The sequence below is a fragment of the Adiantum capillus-veneris genome, chromosome 8, assembly GCF_014529385.1.
Source record: "Adiantum capillus-veneris isolate H3 chromosome 8, ASM1452938v2, whole genome shotgun sequence".
Classification (NCBI taxonomy): domain Eukaryota; kingdom Viridiplantae; phylum Streptophyta; class Polypodiopsida; order Polypodiales; family Pteridaceae; genus Adiantum; species Adiantum capillus-veneris.
Genome location: NC_140938.1, coordinates 154,760,980 through 154,779,451, shown reverse-complemented (window position 1 = coordinate 154,779,451; position 18,472 = coordinate 154,760,980). Strand labels below are relative to the sequence as shown.

The following is an 18,472-nucleotide window of genomic DNA, read 5'->3' as shown; positions in this document are numbered from 1 at the left end:
TACCAACATTCATGAGCTTAAGATGGTTGCACAACCAATTGAAAAGCGCACAACAGTGCGATGAAGAAGTGACTGAGGAGGAGTGGGAGTACTCTCGGGGGTGCGCGACCAAGGTAAGTTTGCAATGTACAACTAGTGACTTTCTAGATGTTTGAACGGCCACTCATAATCTTTGTTGGTTGTAGTATAAGTCATACACAACAGCATAGTGTAAAGGTCGACATTTTAGGGTGGAACGGATCGACAAAAAGCGTTTTACTCAAGATTGTGGAATCATGGCAAAATTTGAACAGTTTAGTCGACGACGGTCCTCTGATGCAGATCTTGTGGTGGCGGAACTCACTTCGGCATGCAACAAGAGATTTTGAGGATCGATTATAGAGGATTTTTTGTCAACTTGTTCGACGTGCTATGGTTCAAGATAATCATGGAGGGTTGCAACGCTACTGTGCGTAGAGGAGAGTCTGGTTTTCTTGAGGTGGATTCAACTAAGAAATGGGCTGACCTAAGAGACCCTTTCTACTACCCGAGCATTGTGAACAAGTAAGTATGTAAATGGTTAACATCCCATTTTAGAAGTTATGTGCTTGGAAGCTCTCATGTAAGTTATGTGGCTCTGGCAAGTGATATTTCATCCTACAAAGTCTGCATCAAACTGGTGGTACATCATAGAGGTAGCCCCTCATGGTGCACGGATGTATGAAGGCTACCATGTGCCAATCACAGTGACATCAATGGAGGAGATCGGAGAAGATGCTCAGTCAGAAGCCGTTGAGGTGGTGCTAGACGAGAATCAAGCTACTACTCTCTATGGGGTGCATACAGAGGATCTACAAAATGAAACGGAGGACATCTGTTTAAACGGAGAGCTCTATATAGATATAGGAAGTTATGTTGAGCTTTACGAGGATGAGAGAGAGAACTCTTAAAGCCATAAATATTGTATTTGAACAATCTAGCTCCGTTTTATAACGTATATTGTATTCACGTGGCTTTTTGTCCATTTCTGTCTATATGCGTTATTACGTCATTGTATTTAATGGTCATTGCATCATTGCGTCATTGTATGTAATGGTCTTTGTATCCACTCCAGGTACGTATGCTCTAAGTATGTTCTCACAAGTAGGGACGACGAGCACCGCGCTCCGAGTGGGATGGAGATTGAAGCTGCAATCGCGAAGCTGGTTTGCTCAATATAGATGTTGCTCGTCCCACCACTAGATCTAGCTGATAGGGTGAAAGAGACACTAAGAAGCACTACTACTGCTTCTCAACGTCTCTTTCACCCGATCAATTAGATTTAATGGTGGAGCAAGCAACTTCTATGAGCACACCTTCGCGATGCAGCTTCAGTCTCCATCGCACCCGGAGCGCAGTGCTTTTACAAATTCACAGAAATTCAACGAAATCTCTCTACTCAGGAATCCCTCCCCCTTTATGAGTCCCCCCCCCCCCTCTCTCTCTCTCTCTCTCTCTCTCTCTACTTGTCCATGTTTTCTTCTCCATTCATTCAATATTAAGTTTAAATGTGCGTGTGTGTAATGCAGGTATGGATGATGAGCAGTTTCTTTCTTCTGTCACCCGAGCAGAGACAGTGGTACGTGGAGCGTCATCGTTCTGGCGCACCATCACGCGTTCCTACTCCGATTGCGTCTCCCTCTGTTTCGGAGCATTCAACACTCTCCGAACCTTCGGTGTCGACGGGACGATCTTCACACTCGTCTAGGCACTGGCGCTCTAGTGGTGGTGGTGGCGGCGGTGGCGGTTGTTGTGGGGATGCCGGCGCCGATGCCTTGACACCGCCTCGTGTTCGACGAGGCTCTTTACCCTCCTCGACACCAGCCACGACATCGCCATCTACACCAAGTTTTGTGTGGCTGACAACCGTTCCTAGCAGCTACATACCACTAGCTACTCCTCCAGGAGTCACTCCAGTTGGCACTCCTCGCTTCGGGGCCCAGACTCCAGTGGAGACACTTGACGTCCGTACCCCCATCGACATGCAGCTAGAGACCACTGTCGGGACACCCAGGTTCACGCGTCATCGACGAGAGGGCTTGCTTTACTCCGTCGACTTCAGTGGCGGCATCATCTTGGATGACGAAGGCAAGAAGGTGATCTCGCGCATGTGCGATCTTTGCTCTCAGGTGTTTAGACACTACATACTAAACACCTGGAGTGAAGTACCAAGTGATTTAAAAGACAGAGTCATCATCATGCTTCACGACAAGTTTCCCGTTCCAACACGTGATGACCGCTTCAATGAAGACCTGATGAAGATTTGAATGCGCGAATACTGCAGGCACAAGCGTTCCGAAGTGCTAAAAGCAATCAAGCATGGGAGGAACAGACCAGATTGGCTGGCCAAAGAAGATTGGAAGAATGCGAAGAAAGCAGCGCGCGAGAATTCCGACAAGTGGAAGCAACAAAAGGAGGCATCCAGAGTGCGAGTAGAGGCAGAGAGCTCGCACCACTTGGGGAGCGGCGGGTGGGCATTATTTGAGGCCAATTTTGTAAGTGTTTTCGCATTGCTCTTTAGGTTTGATAGTTTAGGATTTAGGGGTTTTTAAATTCTAACATAATGGATTCTTTGTATGTTTTGACAGTGGTCAATGACAGGACGTGACCCCACATCGTACGAGCGCGAGTATGCAGGCAGGAAGGGCTTAAACGTTCTGATGGACATTCTGAGTTCTCATGACGGCATGGTTAGTATTAGGGTTTACTCTTTTCTATTTGTTGTATTGTTTTATAAACGCCGCTATATGTTTATACTTATAGAAAGCTGTCTTATTGTTTTTTTTGGAGAATCCGACAGAAACGCCGCTTGGACGCGATGAGACGTTTGATTAGATGATGTCAGTCTAGCCGTAAGTAGATAGCATTAGTTTCTTTTTGTCGTAGCATATGTATCATGAGACGACTTTTATACGTCTTTTTGAAAACCATGTATATTTTTTCAATAATGACAATGGTGTTGTAACTATTACATTTGCAAAGTTTAACAATCATGTAATGGAATTTGCCTATTCAATTTGAGAGTAGCGGAATTTAATGAGAGTACTTTCAAGAAATGATTTTGTGAGCATAGCGGGTTGACATAATTGAAGATAGCAACATAATCATAGCAATTAGTTAACTTGGCATAGACAATACTTTTGCAAGAGAGAGAATTTAGAGAACATGACAACAGTTGAGGACCGGATTTATGTGGAGCCGGTCCCCCCTCCAATAGGCATTTGTATTATGATTTCTCCCATAAAGAGAGACTTGTTACAATACATTCTTTGTGTTCCTTGTGACCTAGGTGAAGCAATGAAGATGGAAAGCTTCATGCATCACCATCATAGCATAACCTAAACTTGAAGAAAGCTTTAACTATACCAAGCCTCAGTCCCAAGACCTCGAACACCTTCGAAGGTGGTGAGAGCTAGCAGGGAATGCGGGTAGGGAAGAGGAAGAAGAAACATTTCATACGAGAAAGAGCTAGTTCCTCACTTATCATAACTCTTGTGCTAGCATACATAATAGCATAGTAATGAAGAAGAAATAGATGGAAAGCTCAAGCATTGAAGCATGGCTCTTGGATGGATTTGCACTCCATAGCCAAGAGTGTTGGTGTAGGCTCTCAACCTCTACTTGCTTGGAGAAAGAGAGGGAGCTCTTGTACTTTGCATAGTACACAATGAGAGTGTTTGTGAGTGTGTGTGGGTGAGTATACCCCCTAAGCACCCCCCTAGCTTGCTTGGGTCGACCCCCCCTTGTAGCTCATGCTTGAAGCTCATTGGACCCCTCCAGGCCTAGCCAATCACAAGCAGGAGCCATTACAAGCAACATGGATAGCCTTGGGACAAGTGTCCCCCTTTCCCCTTTGAGAGAGAGGACTTGATAAATGCAAAATCAATTAATTAAATATCCTTTATTATCATTGGACCCCTTGGGTGGCCAACCAATAGGTTTCAGGCACACCATGAGGGAAACATGAGGAGGAACTTGACAAGTGTCCTTGCTGCCTCTTCAAGTTGGGGCTTCCCTTGTGTGTGTGTGTGTTCTCTCTCATCCCCCCCCCTTGTAGGCTCACCCCCCTCCTTGTAGGGATCTTTTTGACTTTGGATGAGCAAGCCCCTTAGTCATCAAGCATGACTAAGCACTTGAAGTAGGGGGTGTTCCCACAAGCATCTCAGGCAAGCTTCTCAAGCACTTCAAGCACCTTAATCATGCACCAAGTCAAGCACCTCAAGCATGGAGCCAGTCAAGCACCTCAAGCATCTTAATCAAGCACCTCAAGCAGGACAAGCACCTCAAGCATGACAAGCACCTCGAGTTTGGGCCGGGTTCCCACCTCAAGCTCAGCCCTAGCTTACCTAAGGTCAAAGGACTTTTACACACATTATTGGAGGTCTTCAATGAAGCTAACCCTAAGGTCTTATGCTCCATTGGTTAGCCTTGCTCTTGATAGACCATCTCCCATTTGGGCCCCTTTACTATTGGCCCCGTGTTGAGATAGATCTATAAGCACATATCTATATCTTAACACTTGTTCCCGTTTATTCTCCCACATTAAGTGATCAATTTAATATGAGAAAATCATTTGGGTTGGTTAGATATTAAATTTTATGACAATCAAGTGATTTTGCCTATGATGTGTACAATTGTCATTGATTTACTTTCATCAATTTACTTTTGTGAGTTTGTATATTTATTCTACAAACAATACTATGGATGATGGAGTTAATGGTTATATTGTCTTGTGGGTGACTACTCTGGGTCTATATTTAAGCTTGCATTTTTTAATTATCAAAGGTGAATCAATTAATGAAACATTCAATATGGTTGATGGATGAACGCCATGCCACCAAATTTTTTTCCCTCTCTAGCGTCGCTATGACCGTTGCTATATAAGGCTCTGCAATGTCGTTATAAACGTCGCTATAGATGGCCTATAAACGTCGCTATGATTGTCGCTATATAGCGATGCATATAGGGATTGTTATAGCGACGCTCATAACGACGTTCTCGTATCGACGCTGTTAGCGACGGTCTTATAGACGCCTAGGGGTATAGAAACCTAATGTATTTTCGTCGCTAATAACGTCACAAGAGCACACAACCTCTTGTAGTGGTATTCTCGACTATCATGATTTTCGTACGCGTCATCATGTACGTCAACAAGCCTTAATCAAGTGGAAAGATCAACCTGAGGAAGGTGCCTCTTGGAAAAACATTAGTGTTCTTAAGAAGAAGTTCCCCACTTTTGTTTTCGAGGACAAAAACTCTTCTTTAAGGGGGGAGTAATGTCAAGACAACGGCAAGGCCGGACTAGACAAAGGCAGTTGGGCTAGGCAGTGTGGAAAGGGAGTCCAACTAGGGCAAAGGGCTAGGAGCCATGCTATATAGTGGGTGGTTGGGAGGTGGACTCTTAGGTTCTACTTCCCCTTGTCTAACAGTATCAAGAGCTACTTATTAAGCGGACCGACTCAGATGAGGAAATGAAAACTTGGGAACGCCCTAGTGCGATTGCTAAGAGGTTTCCTTGTGTTGTTTTTGGTAATGTCACATAGGCTGCAATGGTGGTGATTAGGTCGACCACCATTACAAAGAGATTTCCCCATGTTGTTTTCAAGGAAAAAAACTCTTTATAAGGGCGGGGGTAATGTTACGTAGGTTGTAATGGTGGTGACTAGGTCCATCACCTTCTGACAGTAGAGTCGAGAAGGCGTGGTTCAAGGGGAGATCGCCCGATTGTAGTGCTCGGGGGATCGGACCATTATGAACAACAAAGCTAGGATGCGCTACCATCTCATAGAAATGGCCTTCAGCTTTCTCTAAGTACAATATGCACCGCCTATTGTCAGTGGTGTGACCTTACCAATATATAAGGGTTCATGGATGAGGTGAAGTCCTCGTTGTCTTATTGCTGGGTGGAGAGCTTAGCAACCTTACCCTCTTAGGTCGAGTGTTGATAGCAGCATTACAGAGTTCTAGCAATTAATCTACATAAGTTGGCCCTTGATTCAACTCTATCTCTCTCTAATATTTCCTAAACCTCTCTTATCATCTGCAATTAGTGGTAACTTACTATAATTTAGAGTTTATACACTCTTCTTACACTTATCCTAACCTCTACTCACAACTGGAGGCATGTATCCCCTCGAGGGCACACATCTCTGACACCATGCAAAAACTTCCTTCGAATCATTTGAAGATGCAAATGCAAGGGCTTTGAAGGCATAAAGTCGGGCATAACTATCTATATGCTTGAGGTGCATGCAAAGCCTATTCTTCATAGTAGTAGGTGCCGTTGTAGCCCAAGGCCGCCCTGCAACTAGTTGTCGCTCAATCACCCTGCACACGCCTTGTTTAAGCACTATAGTTGGAGTGCTGCTTCCTCATATTGTTCATACTTGACCCCAACCTTGTGCCTTCCTACCCACCCATAGAAGTTACCACCCATGCTCGGTTTAGGTCCACCTCCCCCGTGAGTCCCAGGGCTTTTGTACGTTAGGCGATGCATTTTATTTTTTTCTAAGCCTAGCCTTTAGGAGCCAAGAAGGACGACGTGGGAAGCACGCTAGATTAAAGAGTGCCCGCAAGGGTTGGGGCGATCCGACCTTCCTGCTGAAACATAACAAGAAAGCGATAGAGAGCGAACTGCTTCCGCACCTGCGAAACTTTAAATTGTTTGATCCTTCCACCAGACTCCGCTCCTCTCCAAGGTTTTCATCGTTTTCTTTTGGCAACATTTCTCTGTTTCGTATGGATCATATGTGAACAAGTTCTTCGTGATTTGAACAGAGAGAGAGAGAGAGAGAGAGAGAGAGAGAGAGAGAGAGAGAGAGAGAGAGAGAGAGAGAGAGAGAGAGAGAGAGAGAGAGAGAGAGAGAGAGAGAGAGAGAGAGAGAGAGAGAGAGAGAGAGAGAGAGAGAGAGATCTTTGTGCAATTTGGATATCTGTGGCAGTGAAATGGCAAAGAGTTCTTTCAAGCAGGAGCATGACTTAGGTAGACATTCTCCCCTTCATGCTTTTGAGCTTCTTGACTCTGTTTAGTTTTCGAAGCGATTTTATTGGTCCTGTATAGAGAAAAGGAAAGCAGAAGCACAAAGAATTCGAGAGAAGTATACAGACAGAGTTCCTGTAAGTTTCAATGGCATCAACTTTACGCTCAAATGCTTTGTTCGAATAGACAAATATTTCTTATGATTGAATATAATATTATGTGTGTGAGTTTGATTTAAAGTTATGCTCCCTGAGACACTGTTTTGAGCAGATATTTTGAAAGCGAGCAAAAAGTTTTTGGTGAGTAGTTTTGTATTTTTGGTACGTGCATTGCGTTAGCTTTGAAATGACCTTTAGACTATGCTATTTACAATATATAACCTCGTAAACAGTTGAAGAGAGACTTCATTTGATGGCATTCCTACGACCATGATCTGCTCACTGAAAAGGGTGCAGATATGACCAGACCCCTCTCCCGTGTGCTCTCATGTTACCACCCAAAAATTTCACAACATGCATAGTGCATATGGTTGGAAGGTAGAGCTACAAGGTACAGAGCTTATCGTTGGTTTCTGGTCTCATAGAGGGATGTCCAGGCCACATCAGGTAGAGCAAAAATTTGCGTAAAACGAGGTCAAGAAGGTTGTATAGGAAACCCATGTCTTACTCCCATATGGCCACATTCTTGTTGGCAGCCGGTTGGAGTAGCTGGTGCCAAGAGGAAGAACATTGTGTAGACTATTTTTGAGAGTTACATCACTCTACTGCTTCGTGATGGTCTTAGGCATGTCCCGAATTAGCCACCCACTGTATACGCATTTAGCTTGCATCTGGTCCTGGCTGGAGGCTTTTGGTCCCGCCGCCCAATTTTTGGTCCTGCACCTACTTATTCTAATTTCCTAGGTTTTCCGTATTTATGGGTTGTTGGGTTTATTAGTAGACATTGCTCGACCTAGCCCTCATTTTCTATGTAGGAAGGGGTTGGGAGCACTTGTTTATTGTCTTGTATGTGTGTTGCCGTCGAGGGGGGGAGGGGGCGGCTTCTCCAGTGGTCATGTGAGATGGGCTGTCACCCTCTCTCTTGAATATATGAGTTCAACTCCTTGTCGGCTAGATCTTTAAGGTCTCTTGGGATAGTTTCCTAAGACTTTAAAACTCTCTTCTTCTTCCTCTCTCTCTCTCTCTCTCTCTCTCTCTCTCTCTCTCTCTCTCTCTCTCTCTCTCTCTCTCAGAATGTGTGTCGGTCCATCGTCCATTTGCTACATAGGCAAGGGTTTTGGACACTTGTCCATTGTCTTGTATGTGTGTTGTTGCCGCGGGGGGGGGGGGGGGGGTGGTCATGTGAGATGGGCTGTCGCTCTTTCTCTCTCTCAACGACGTTAAAACAATCTTCTTCTTCTTCTTCTCTCTTTGAACGCGTGTCGGTCCAAGAAAGCACGATAAACACACTTGAGGATCGTGTGATGGCCCGAGATGAGATCGCAGTAGTAAAGAAGGAGCTTGCAGAGGTGCGATCACGAAACACGATCAAAGAACATCTGCGGGCCATCCAAGCAGAGGAGGACCAACACAGAATTGAGAGGGGAGGATCAACACAAAGAAATGACGACTCTCGAGTGGATGCTATTACAAAGACCCAACTAAAAGAGGACGAGGCCGAGAAATGTATCGAGATCGCCAAGAAAGGCAAAGGCAAGGAAACGACCCCCACACTCACCATCAGTAACTTAACACTAGAAGAGGAGCAAAGTAGGCATGATGGGGGTTAATGAGCCTACACATACGAGGGCTTGGAGAGTGGGTAACAAGAAAAGTGGAAGCAAGGGGGAAACCTCATACCAAAGGGCACTTATCCTTTGTTTCGCCTCCATGGAAGCGAAAGACTTTTTGGAGAAGAGAGCTTTGACGAAGAAGGGTATCTTTCTTGGAGATGACCTTAGGCTCTCACAAACAGAAACCATGCAACTCATGCATCAGTTTCTTATTGCTATTAAGGATCCAAAGCTTTCAAAGTTCATTTCGGCAAAGGATCTTGATACGACGGTAAAGCATTGGAAGACAAATAATCCACAACTTTTGGGAAGGGCAACTCAAGAAAGACTTATGGGGAGAGAATATGTTTTCCTTGAAGCAGCTATTGATTTGTGTTCGTCTCAAGAAAGACGAGGTTTCTATGATGTCTATTATTGGAATCTTGAAGGCGAAGCAAGTTATCATTTTGCTATGCATATGGGAGATGAGCCACTTGGATTTGGAACTGCTTATGGACCCACAGAGAATAATCTCCGTTGTACAATTTCTTTCGATGGATTGAGTCCAGTGAGCTGCCTGAAAGACTACAAGGAAGGAGGCATCGACTATCATGCACTCAACAAGATTGCAATCAAGAACAGGTTTCCTACACCCAGGATTGACGACATCCTTGATCGACTTCAAGGATCAAGTTATTTTAGCAGGATTGACCTTAAAAGTGGCTATCATCAGCTTGGGATTACTCTTGAGGATGTTCACAAGACTACATTCCGTACCACTTTTGGACTCTATGAGTTTTTACTGATGCCTTTTGCCCTCACTAATGCTCCAGCTACATTTAATTGGATATGGATTGAATCTTTTGAGAACATCGGGAATTTGTGGGGACATTCTTTGATGATATCATTATCTTCTCCAATTATCAATGGCAAGAAAAGGGAGTTCTTCATGCAGGAGATACACTTTCTTGGACATATTATTTCTCCAGAGGGTGTCAGGATGGACCCAGTTAAGGTTGCAACTATTCAAGACTGGCCACCTCTTAGGGATGTGCTTGATGTTTGCATTTTCTTGGGGCTATGTCCTCACTATAGAAGGTTCATTTTCAGATTTGCAGATATTGCAGCAACCCTGCATCATTTGACCAAGAAAGGTTGACCAAGAAAGGTGTTCCTTTTTCTTGGAAACAGACACAGATCACAACTATTGAGTGTGTGAAAGAAAAGCTTACGACTGGACCAATCCTTGTGCTTCCCAATCTTTTGAAACCTTTTCAAGTGCATTGTGATGCATGTGGCAGGAGTTTAGGAGCAATTTTGCAACAGGACGGTCATGTGATAGCCTATGAGAGCTGATTAGTCTCGAAGGCTCGGATAGTTGCATAGATTTATGAGAAGGAACTTCTTGCTGTAATTCATGTATTATCTACTTGGAAACATTACCTTCTTGGAGCTGATTACACAGTCATACTGGTCATCAGAGTTTGAGATACTTCTTGTCACAACTGAAGCTATCAAACAAACAAATGAGATGGACAAATTTTTGTCTCTTTCATTTTTAGATTGTTTATGTAGAGGGAAGAAGATTGTGGTTGTAGATGCCTTATCTCATAAACCACAAATTTCAGTGCTATTTTTCATCATGAGTTGGATGACATGCGACAACAATATGCTACAGATCTTGATTTTTAGAGCATTTATGACAATTTACAAGATGGTGAGGCTGTTCCAGGTTATGTTGTCACAAAATGGTGATGTGGCATGACCACCCGTGGGCTGAAACTGTATGAGCAGATCGTATGGAAAGGTGTTGATGTGGCAGAAACTGTACGGATAACAGTATGGATCTTCTCATATCGCGCTAACATGTTGACGTGGCTGTTGTACGGATTTTCGCAAATTGAACTGATGCTTTTTTTTTTGGGCAGATTTTGTGTCACGTGACACATCTAACCCTATGTGACGTGGACAAGCTACTTCATGGCAAGGGTTCAATTCAGTCAGTTGGCCCAGAATAGGAAGTGATCTGGCACTTTTGTGAGTGTTCGTAGACTGTGCATGTCCAGACACTTAAGAGTAGATGCATATCCTCTGGTTGCACACAGCATGATCATCAGCATTACCATCATAATCCATCAAGAGCATTTTCCAATGCATTAAACCTATTTTCCCGCTTTTAGCCATTTTTCACTTATTATTTTTAAGTGACTTTTGTTGGGAACTGGGTACAGGAATTGAGCCAAGTTAATATAAAAGGAAACCTAGCGCTAGTGAAGTCTAGTAGAAGAGCAGGAAGTGCAGAGGCAAGTGACCTCGCAACAGGCATCTCTCTCTCTCTCTCTCTCTCTCTCTCTCTCTCTCTCTCTCTCTCTCTTTTAAGCAAGAACCCTACAAAAACCTGGCGTTTTTCAGCAATAAGACCCAGCGTTTTCAGCATTGATCCTTCAGCGTTTTCAAACCCAGCACTTCAGCGTTTTGAAGCTCAGCAGGTCAGCGATTTGAAGACCCTCAGATCAGCGTTTTGATGCAGCAAAACCAGCGTTTTGATCCAGCAAAACCAGCGTTTTTAAACCAGCAAAATCAGCGTTTTTAAACCAGCAAGGGCAGCGTTTTGCAGCAGCAGAACTCGGCGTTTAGCAGCAGCAGAACTCAGCGATTCCAGCATCAATCAGCAGATAGAGGATCAGCCAGAAGATAGCATTCAGATAGAGGATCAGCCAGAAGATAGCATTTTTCAGCCGTCGTCGTCGTCGCCGCTCTCGTCATCACCGTCGTCTAGAGACTTAGCTTCACGACTTGCATCATAGCTTCACGACTTGCATTAGTGACATACCAGATTTGTGCAATCAATAACATAGACCTCTCTCACCATCGAGAGAGGGCCCTTGGAGGAGGGTTGACAACTTGTCTGGTGTCGTATTCTTCTCTCTCTATCTCTCAGTCTTAGCACCTTCATTAACAGTGTTTATCCACTTTGTCTGTGATCACTTGCACTCTTTCATTAAAGGAACAGAAGGCTCTCTCTTCCGTAAGTAAAAAAAAAAAAAGGAACCTTGAGCACAATTAAAAGCACTCATCTTGAGCAAAGTTCAACATTCACTTCCACTGCACCTTACATTTTTGGGATCAGTTGCTTTTGAAACAAATTGCTTTAGGGACTGTCTGCTTTTGAGTTTAATTGCTTATATATATATATACTGTTTGCTTTTGAGTTTAATTGCTTTTGGGGCTCTGCTTTTGGCATCCCTTGTAAGAATAAAAGAGCCCTAAGGGCCTCACTTCTGAGAGCATCCGGACGCAGAGTCTGAGAGCAGAGAACCCTGCGGGAGTTGTACTTTGCTCAAAGATTAATATAAAAGAAATACGGAAAGGGGTGCCAGTCTTTGGGGCCAATCTCTCTTGGCACGGAACTATGCTGGGCCGTGTCGACTAAATTGAAATGTGATGTTAAGTTGTGAAGTATTTTAAGTGATTCTCTCTCGTGTCGCGACAGAATCTAGACTTGGGGTGCCCAAGTTTGTTACAATGGTATTAGAGCATCAAGCATGTGCTTTTTTCAAAGCATACCAGTCCTAACAAATTGCAGACAGGGCACTCTTGGAAATTGTGATTTGAGGTATATTTGAGGTATCTTCGGGTCCCGACCCTGGACTTATTAGCCACTCTCACCCTTCATACATCGCGCATCGGGCGCGCTCCCGTCTTTATCGCTCTGTCTTATAGGGCATAAAGCCATAAAGAATCCCACATTACTTATGGATTCCAACAAAGATCAGTCGACTTCTTTTGCATCTGGTAATGCAGGAGATCACGAAGACGATTCTCATGGCCTACTCAATTCGAGATTGAAGAGATGGAATGTTGACATCTGGTCGACGAGGCAACGAAGCAGATGATTAAATTTGCTAAGGATCCTCAATTTGCAAAATTTTTGACGCAGCAGTCGATAGCTTAAGTGCATACTCAGTGGTAGAAAACCCCCAAGCCACCAATCAAACCGGCGATCAAGAAGCCTTTTACTCCTAGAATGTTTATTGAAGAAGAACTCCATGATGCGGTCCATGCCCAAATCAATCAGCTTCTGGACACGAAGAAGCCGTCGAAAAAGCAATTGAAGCAACGTAACAAGGGAACTAATTTCCCCAGTTACTTGGGTCAAAAATTCACTTTTTAAAATGCCAAAAAGCAAAAGAAGCGTGTACGCTTCGAAGGATTGCCCAATTCGTCCTTGATAGCTTGGACACCTCATCTTCTTCTGACTCAAGTGATGAGGACAGGAAGGGCAAGAAACGACGAAAAGATCACACGTTTTATGCAAAAAGAAATCATTTTTACAGAGCCAATCAATATGACTTCCTCGATGACAAGGGCAAAACGCCCAAAGATTTCAAAGAGGGAGGACATGCAGTAAAGTTTGAGTACTTTTTAGGGTTTCGAGATGCTCCCAAGGCATTAGCCTTTGTCCAACAGTTTGGACATAGCATTTTCTGGAGGCTGCTATATAGAGCACTCCAAGATCCCAGGATGACCAATCTGTTTTGGCTGTCACAAACTGCTGACGTGTCAAGACACTGAAGAACGAAGCCAACCTGCAGATCCTGGCCGAGAAGCCCATACCCTAAGAAGACGCACCAACTTAAGGCTCCCGTCCGATGGGTTCTAAAATAAAGCAACCTATACACACACATACAAAAAGCATAGAAGCTGATGATGTGGCAGCAAAAGCACAAAATACCGAAATTTACGATGGACTGTTGAAGTGGTAGCTGTACAGACAATACGAAATTCTGCAATTTGCGTTGACTCTGTTGACGCGGCATACTGTACTGATTTTCGTGTTTTGCGTTGCATGCTGACGTGGCAAGTGTACGGATTTCTATAAACGCTTTGGCAGCTTTTTGGGTTCAACGCTTTTTGACTGGATGCTTTTGAGTTTAGTGCTTTTCATGTAATTGCTTTTGAGGCCAAGGGCCTTTAAATATGTGCAAAGGGCTCAGTCTCTGGCATGATTCAGTGTGAAGGTAGGATTGGAATACCAACATTGTACTCAGTTGAAGCAAAATAAAGAAATACCGGAAGGGGCGCCAACATTTGGGGGGAGTACTCTTTGGGGTGGAATTCCGTCGCTCCGTGTTCTGTCACCCGTGTGCTCTCTCTCTCTTTCAATTCAATTGTTATTGAAGTGCTAAAAGTCCGTTCAGTCTGTTCTTTTCTATTGGCATGTGGTGCCTGTCTTGTGACAATTTTGGCGAGCTTTATGTGAGAATTTGGGAACTACATTGAAGTTCTCTTCTTCTTTTCATCCACAAACAGATGGGTAGTCAGAGATTACAATTCAGTCTTGCTGGATTTGTTAAAGTGTTATGTTTCATATCACAAATCGTTGTGGGATAGATATGTGCCATTGGTGGAGTTCGTCTATAACAACACGGTCCATACATTGACAGGGAAGGCCCCATTTGAGATTGTTGAAGGTGGCAACAAAGTTCCACCTATCTTGTGCACCAAAGATAAGATTTTTGAGGTAGATTGCTTTGTGGAGGATCTTGATACCTCATTTTCCAAGATAAAGGAGGCTTTGTAGAAGTCTCAAGAAAAACACAAAAAGGCAGCGGATAAGCATCGCAAAGACATGCATCTTAAAGAGAATGATTGAGCGCTACTCAAGTTTGAGAAAGCATGCCTCAAAAAGAAAAAGGGAAACGAGAGGCTTTATCCAATGCTGAGTATGCGATACTATGGTCCTTTATGGTCCTTTCTAAATTAGTGAGCAAATTAATGATGTTGCTTTCAGATTGAAGCTGTCATATCATTGGAAGATTCAAAATGCTTTTCATGTGAGTCTTCTGGGTCCTTTTAAAGGACAAGTGCCGGAGGATATGATTGTTGACGAGTAGCCTGATGTTGAGGAAACAAAGGAAATCCTTCAACCTGAACATATACTGGCACACAAGGAAAGAAAGATTAAAGGAAAGCTAATCCGAAAATATTTGGTCAAGTTTCAGAATTATCTAGCCTTGGGTGCCGAATGGACGGAGGAGGACGACTTGGCAGATACTCCTCAATTATTAGAGCTTTACCTTGAGGCTTTTGGATTGGCTCCTACTTTGCCACCAAGAGTTCATGATGATTCAACGGTTGAGTCTGGCGCAGGACCTGTTGCATAGAGGAGAGCTCTTCCACTCTCTTATCACAGATCAACACAAATGATTGATAGTGGTTTTTTCTAATTGGTTGTTATCCTTTCAGGGGTGTTGAGCTTACATCACTTTGCCATCGCTATGTAGTTTGATGAAAGTTGCAACAAGAATGATTTACTTGTCATTTTCACTAATGTCTTATTATTTGATTGAGTACTATTTGGATTGAATGATTGCAGCATTCTATCTTGATGATGTACTAATTCATCAGAGACATTCGTAAAGTTCGAGTTAGAACAGTGGATGTGATGTTTATTATGGATAAATCTAGCGCGAACCCTGCTGCTGCAATCCTGCGCGCGAACCCTGTTGCAGTCCGTCACCTCAAGTTCTTGCGCGCGCCATGCTGCCTGCAGCCCCACGCGTCTTGGTCTCCGAGTCCCTGCAGCCCTTTCCTCAACCCCTAACTTCTCGAAACCCTAATCTCTGCAAACCCTAATTTCCTGAAACCCTAATTCCCCGAAAACCCTAATTCTTCGAAACCCTAAGAGTCTGCCAACCCCACCTGTTTCAAACCTTCCCGTGTGCATCGTTCTAATATCTGCAAGGGAAGGAGAGAACGAGAGAGAGAGTGAAAGAGTTCAAGCTTCGCTTTGGGTCTTGCTTTTCCGTTTACCGGTCTCGCCCATTCTTCATGGCGGCTTTGCCGGTCTTGAGTGCCACACACGGCGCTCCATCACCAATTGCCTGTCGCATGGATTGTACTGGTGACCTGTTGACACGCATTGACTCCAAAATTCAACACTTGGCACATCATGCCTTGGTTGGCCGGATGATTGGACAGTCTCCACCTCGCTCTTCTATACGTGATTGGTGTCAGACTGCACTGGGCACTACTCAGGGACGGGTCTCGGAACTTACATTACTTGGCAGAGGCATATTCATGGTACGTCTTTCAGATCCCGCCACTGCCTCAGCTCTCCTGGCTCGCTCTCTGATACTCTGTGATCACAGAATGATATACTTGACGAGGTGGTATCCAGAGTTAACTATTGAGGAGTTTGACAGTCGACATCTTATTCCCCGATTCCCTAACGCTTTCCTTCCCGGATATGCCTCTCCATTTTATTGATGAGCATCTCCTTTAGATGATTGCTGCTCATTTTGGCACAGTAGTTCCAGGATCCTGCATCTTCTCATCTGGTCCACCTCGCATTGAGGTCTTGGTGTTTGGGGATACTACATTGCCAGATACAGTTACCGTGGCTGTGCGTGATCCAGACTACTCTTGCCGAATGGTAGTCACTGGCCGCCCAGACAATGTTTACGTTGTCACGAGATGGGACACTTGGCACGCGATTGCCCCACTCAGCCACGCCATCGGCGACAACAACAGACAGCTCGTGGCACCCACACTTAGCCACGTGGTCAGCCACAGCCGGTTCCTACTACTACTACTCGAGCACCTCAACAGCCTAAGGGTGCTCCCAGAGCTTCACCCGTCCATGTTCCTCCCTCTGCTTCAGTTCCTACTGAGACTGCATGGCAGATAGTAGGTCGTAACCATTCCTTCCGTCCTCGTCAGCAACCCACCCCGCAAGCAACCCCCAGTGTTACCTCTCCTGCTCCCTCTCAAGTTTCTGCCACTCCCTTACCCCCAGCTTCTCCTCGCCATTCTTCTTCCTCAGCCCAGGATCACTTACCTTTGCTACCAGCTCCTCCTTCACTTGTCTTTCCCCTGCCTTCTCCTTCCCCTATTCCCGAGGTCCCTATTCCCATGCAGATGGATCCTTCACCGTTGCTCCCTCTTCCTTTTCCTTCTCTCCCTCTCGCCCTTACTCCCCCCCCTCCACCTTCTGGTCCACCCCCTCCCTCAGCCGCCCATACTTATGTCCCACGCAGTTTTCTCAGCTCTTGCCCTCTTTCGTGGGGCACTCATCGAGCTGAAATGTGCGGTGACTCAGAAGGACCATTGCGGGTGCAGCTCTACCTTATGCACCACAAGCCAGGTTGTGTTCCCTCTTTAATAGGCAGTCGCTCTCAGCCTATCCATTCCTTTTTCCTTCCATTCCATGCAGCTCAGGAATGGACCGAGGATCAGGTTCTGCATTTTGTGCATGCACAAACTATGGCTCAGCTTAATTTATGGTTGACTACTTCCGCTCCAGATGTATTGTCTCCACACTTCCCTTCCTGTATTGGTGCAATGGAATGGAGTGATGTTTATGCTTGCTATTCATTGCCTATGATCATTCATGTATCCTTAGATGTGGTGCTTCCTATGTCTATGCGCATTTGGGGTGTTAAAGCTGCAGCATCGGTCATGCAATGTAAACAAGCTGAGGTCCGCAGTTGGTGCAATGAGACGCCATATTTTAGAGAGGGCTTGCGGGTTGCTTTCCTCCCGCCAGAAGCTCATCCCTTGGATGGCCCAGCTGCCTCCAAGAAGATGCGCAGTTAGTCAGATGCTTTACCAATTCTTCCATGCAGACTATGGATTTACATGTAGTTTCTTGGAATACTAATGGTTTACAGACTTCTCGGGTAAGAGGTTCACGCAAGCTTTTACTTCGCAGAGATTTACATGCTCATGTAGTAGGCACTGTGGATATATTACTAGTACAGGAGCATAAGATTGCCACTCCCTTTAGTAATCTCATGCCCTCGGGCGCTCTCACTTTTTGGGAGCCTGCTCTAGGCATTCATGGACAGAGTTGCGGTGTATGCATTTCAGTGGGGCCACGATACTGGCATTAGTTCAGCAGCATGGCACCCTTGTCGCTGGCAGAGCAGTCTATGTTTCTATCCGGATTCTGGACTCTACCATTGGCTTTATGTCAGTATATGCACCCACTACTCCTCGGGAGAGAGCTACTTTTTGGTCGTCCTTGGTTGCTGCTCTACCTGCTGTGGACTCTTGGGTTGTTGGAGGCGATTTCAACAACGTCGAGAGCGACTCTGATTGGCGATCGCTGACTCCTCCAGTTCTATCATCCATTTCTCCAGATGAGCAGCTAGCTTGGGATCGATTTCTTCTAGCTATTCAAGGTGTTGACGCCTGGCAGATACCCTCTTTTGGTCATCACTCTGCTACACTTCATTACTCGTGGGGGTTTTAGAGACAACAGGGAAGACTATTAGAGCGACTTGATCGTTTTTACATTGGCCCTTGGGCAGCAGCTCTAGGTGGATTTACTACTATTTGGCGAGGGACCAGCCTCTCAAATCATTTTCCCATCTCATTGTTTATCTCTTTCACTAGATCCGCTGCACAGAGACGAGGTTGCCGCATCCCTGACAGTGTTCTCACCACTGAAGTTTTGCAACAGCAGATTCACGACTTGTTGTCCACGGGTGCTTTATTGTGGTCCCCCTGGAGAGTTCCTTGCCCATTGCATTACTTAGTCTAGTATTTACTGCCGTGATCAGACTGCTAGTATTCATCGTTAGTTGAGAGTACGTGAGTCTGACCTCCACATTCCTCTTGGTTCCACACAGCGCTTGCTTGAGGAGTGGCCTCAGGATGCTTATCTCGTTGCTAGACAGACAGAACTCACACAGGAAATTCGTAGCGTACAGGAGGCT

General features: G+C 44.9%; 1 protein-coding gene across 1 annotated transcript in view; it reads left to right on the top strand.

The window, feature by feature from the left end:
* The first annotated feature begins 6,583 nt into the window (after nucleotides 1-6,583).
* The window catches only part of LOC147453201 (autophagy-related protein 8C-like), a 29,599-nt gene continuing 17,710 nt past the window's right edge, over nucleotides 6,584-18,472 (top strand). The window contains exons 1-3 of the mRNA XM_086518667.1: nucleotides 6,584-6,716; nucleotides 6,960-7,000; nucleotides 7,079-7,134. Coding sequence (XP_086374793.1) covers nucleotides 6,964-7,000; nucleotides 7,079-7,134 — 93 coding nt within the window. The 5' untranslated portion in view covers nucleotides 6,584-6,716; nucleotides 6,960-6,963. The remainder of the gene's footprint in view (nucleotides 6,717-6,959; nucleotides 7,001-7,078; nucleotides 7,135-18,472) is intronic.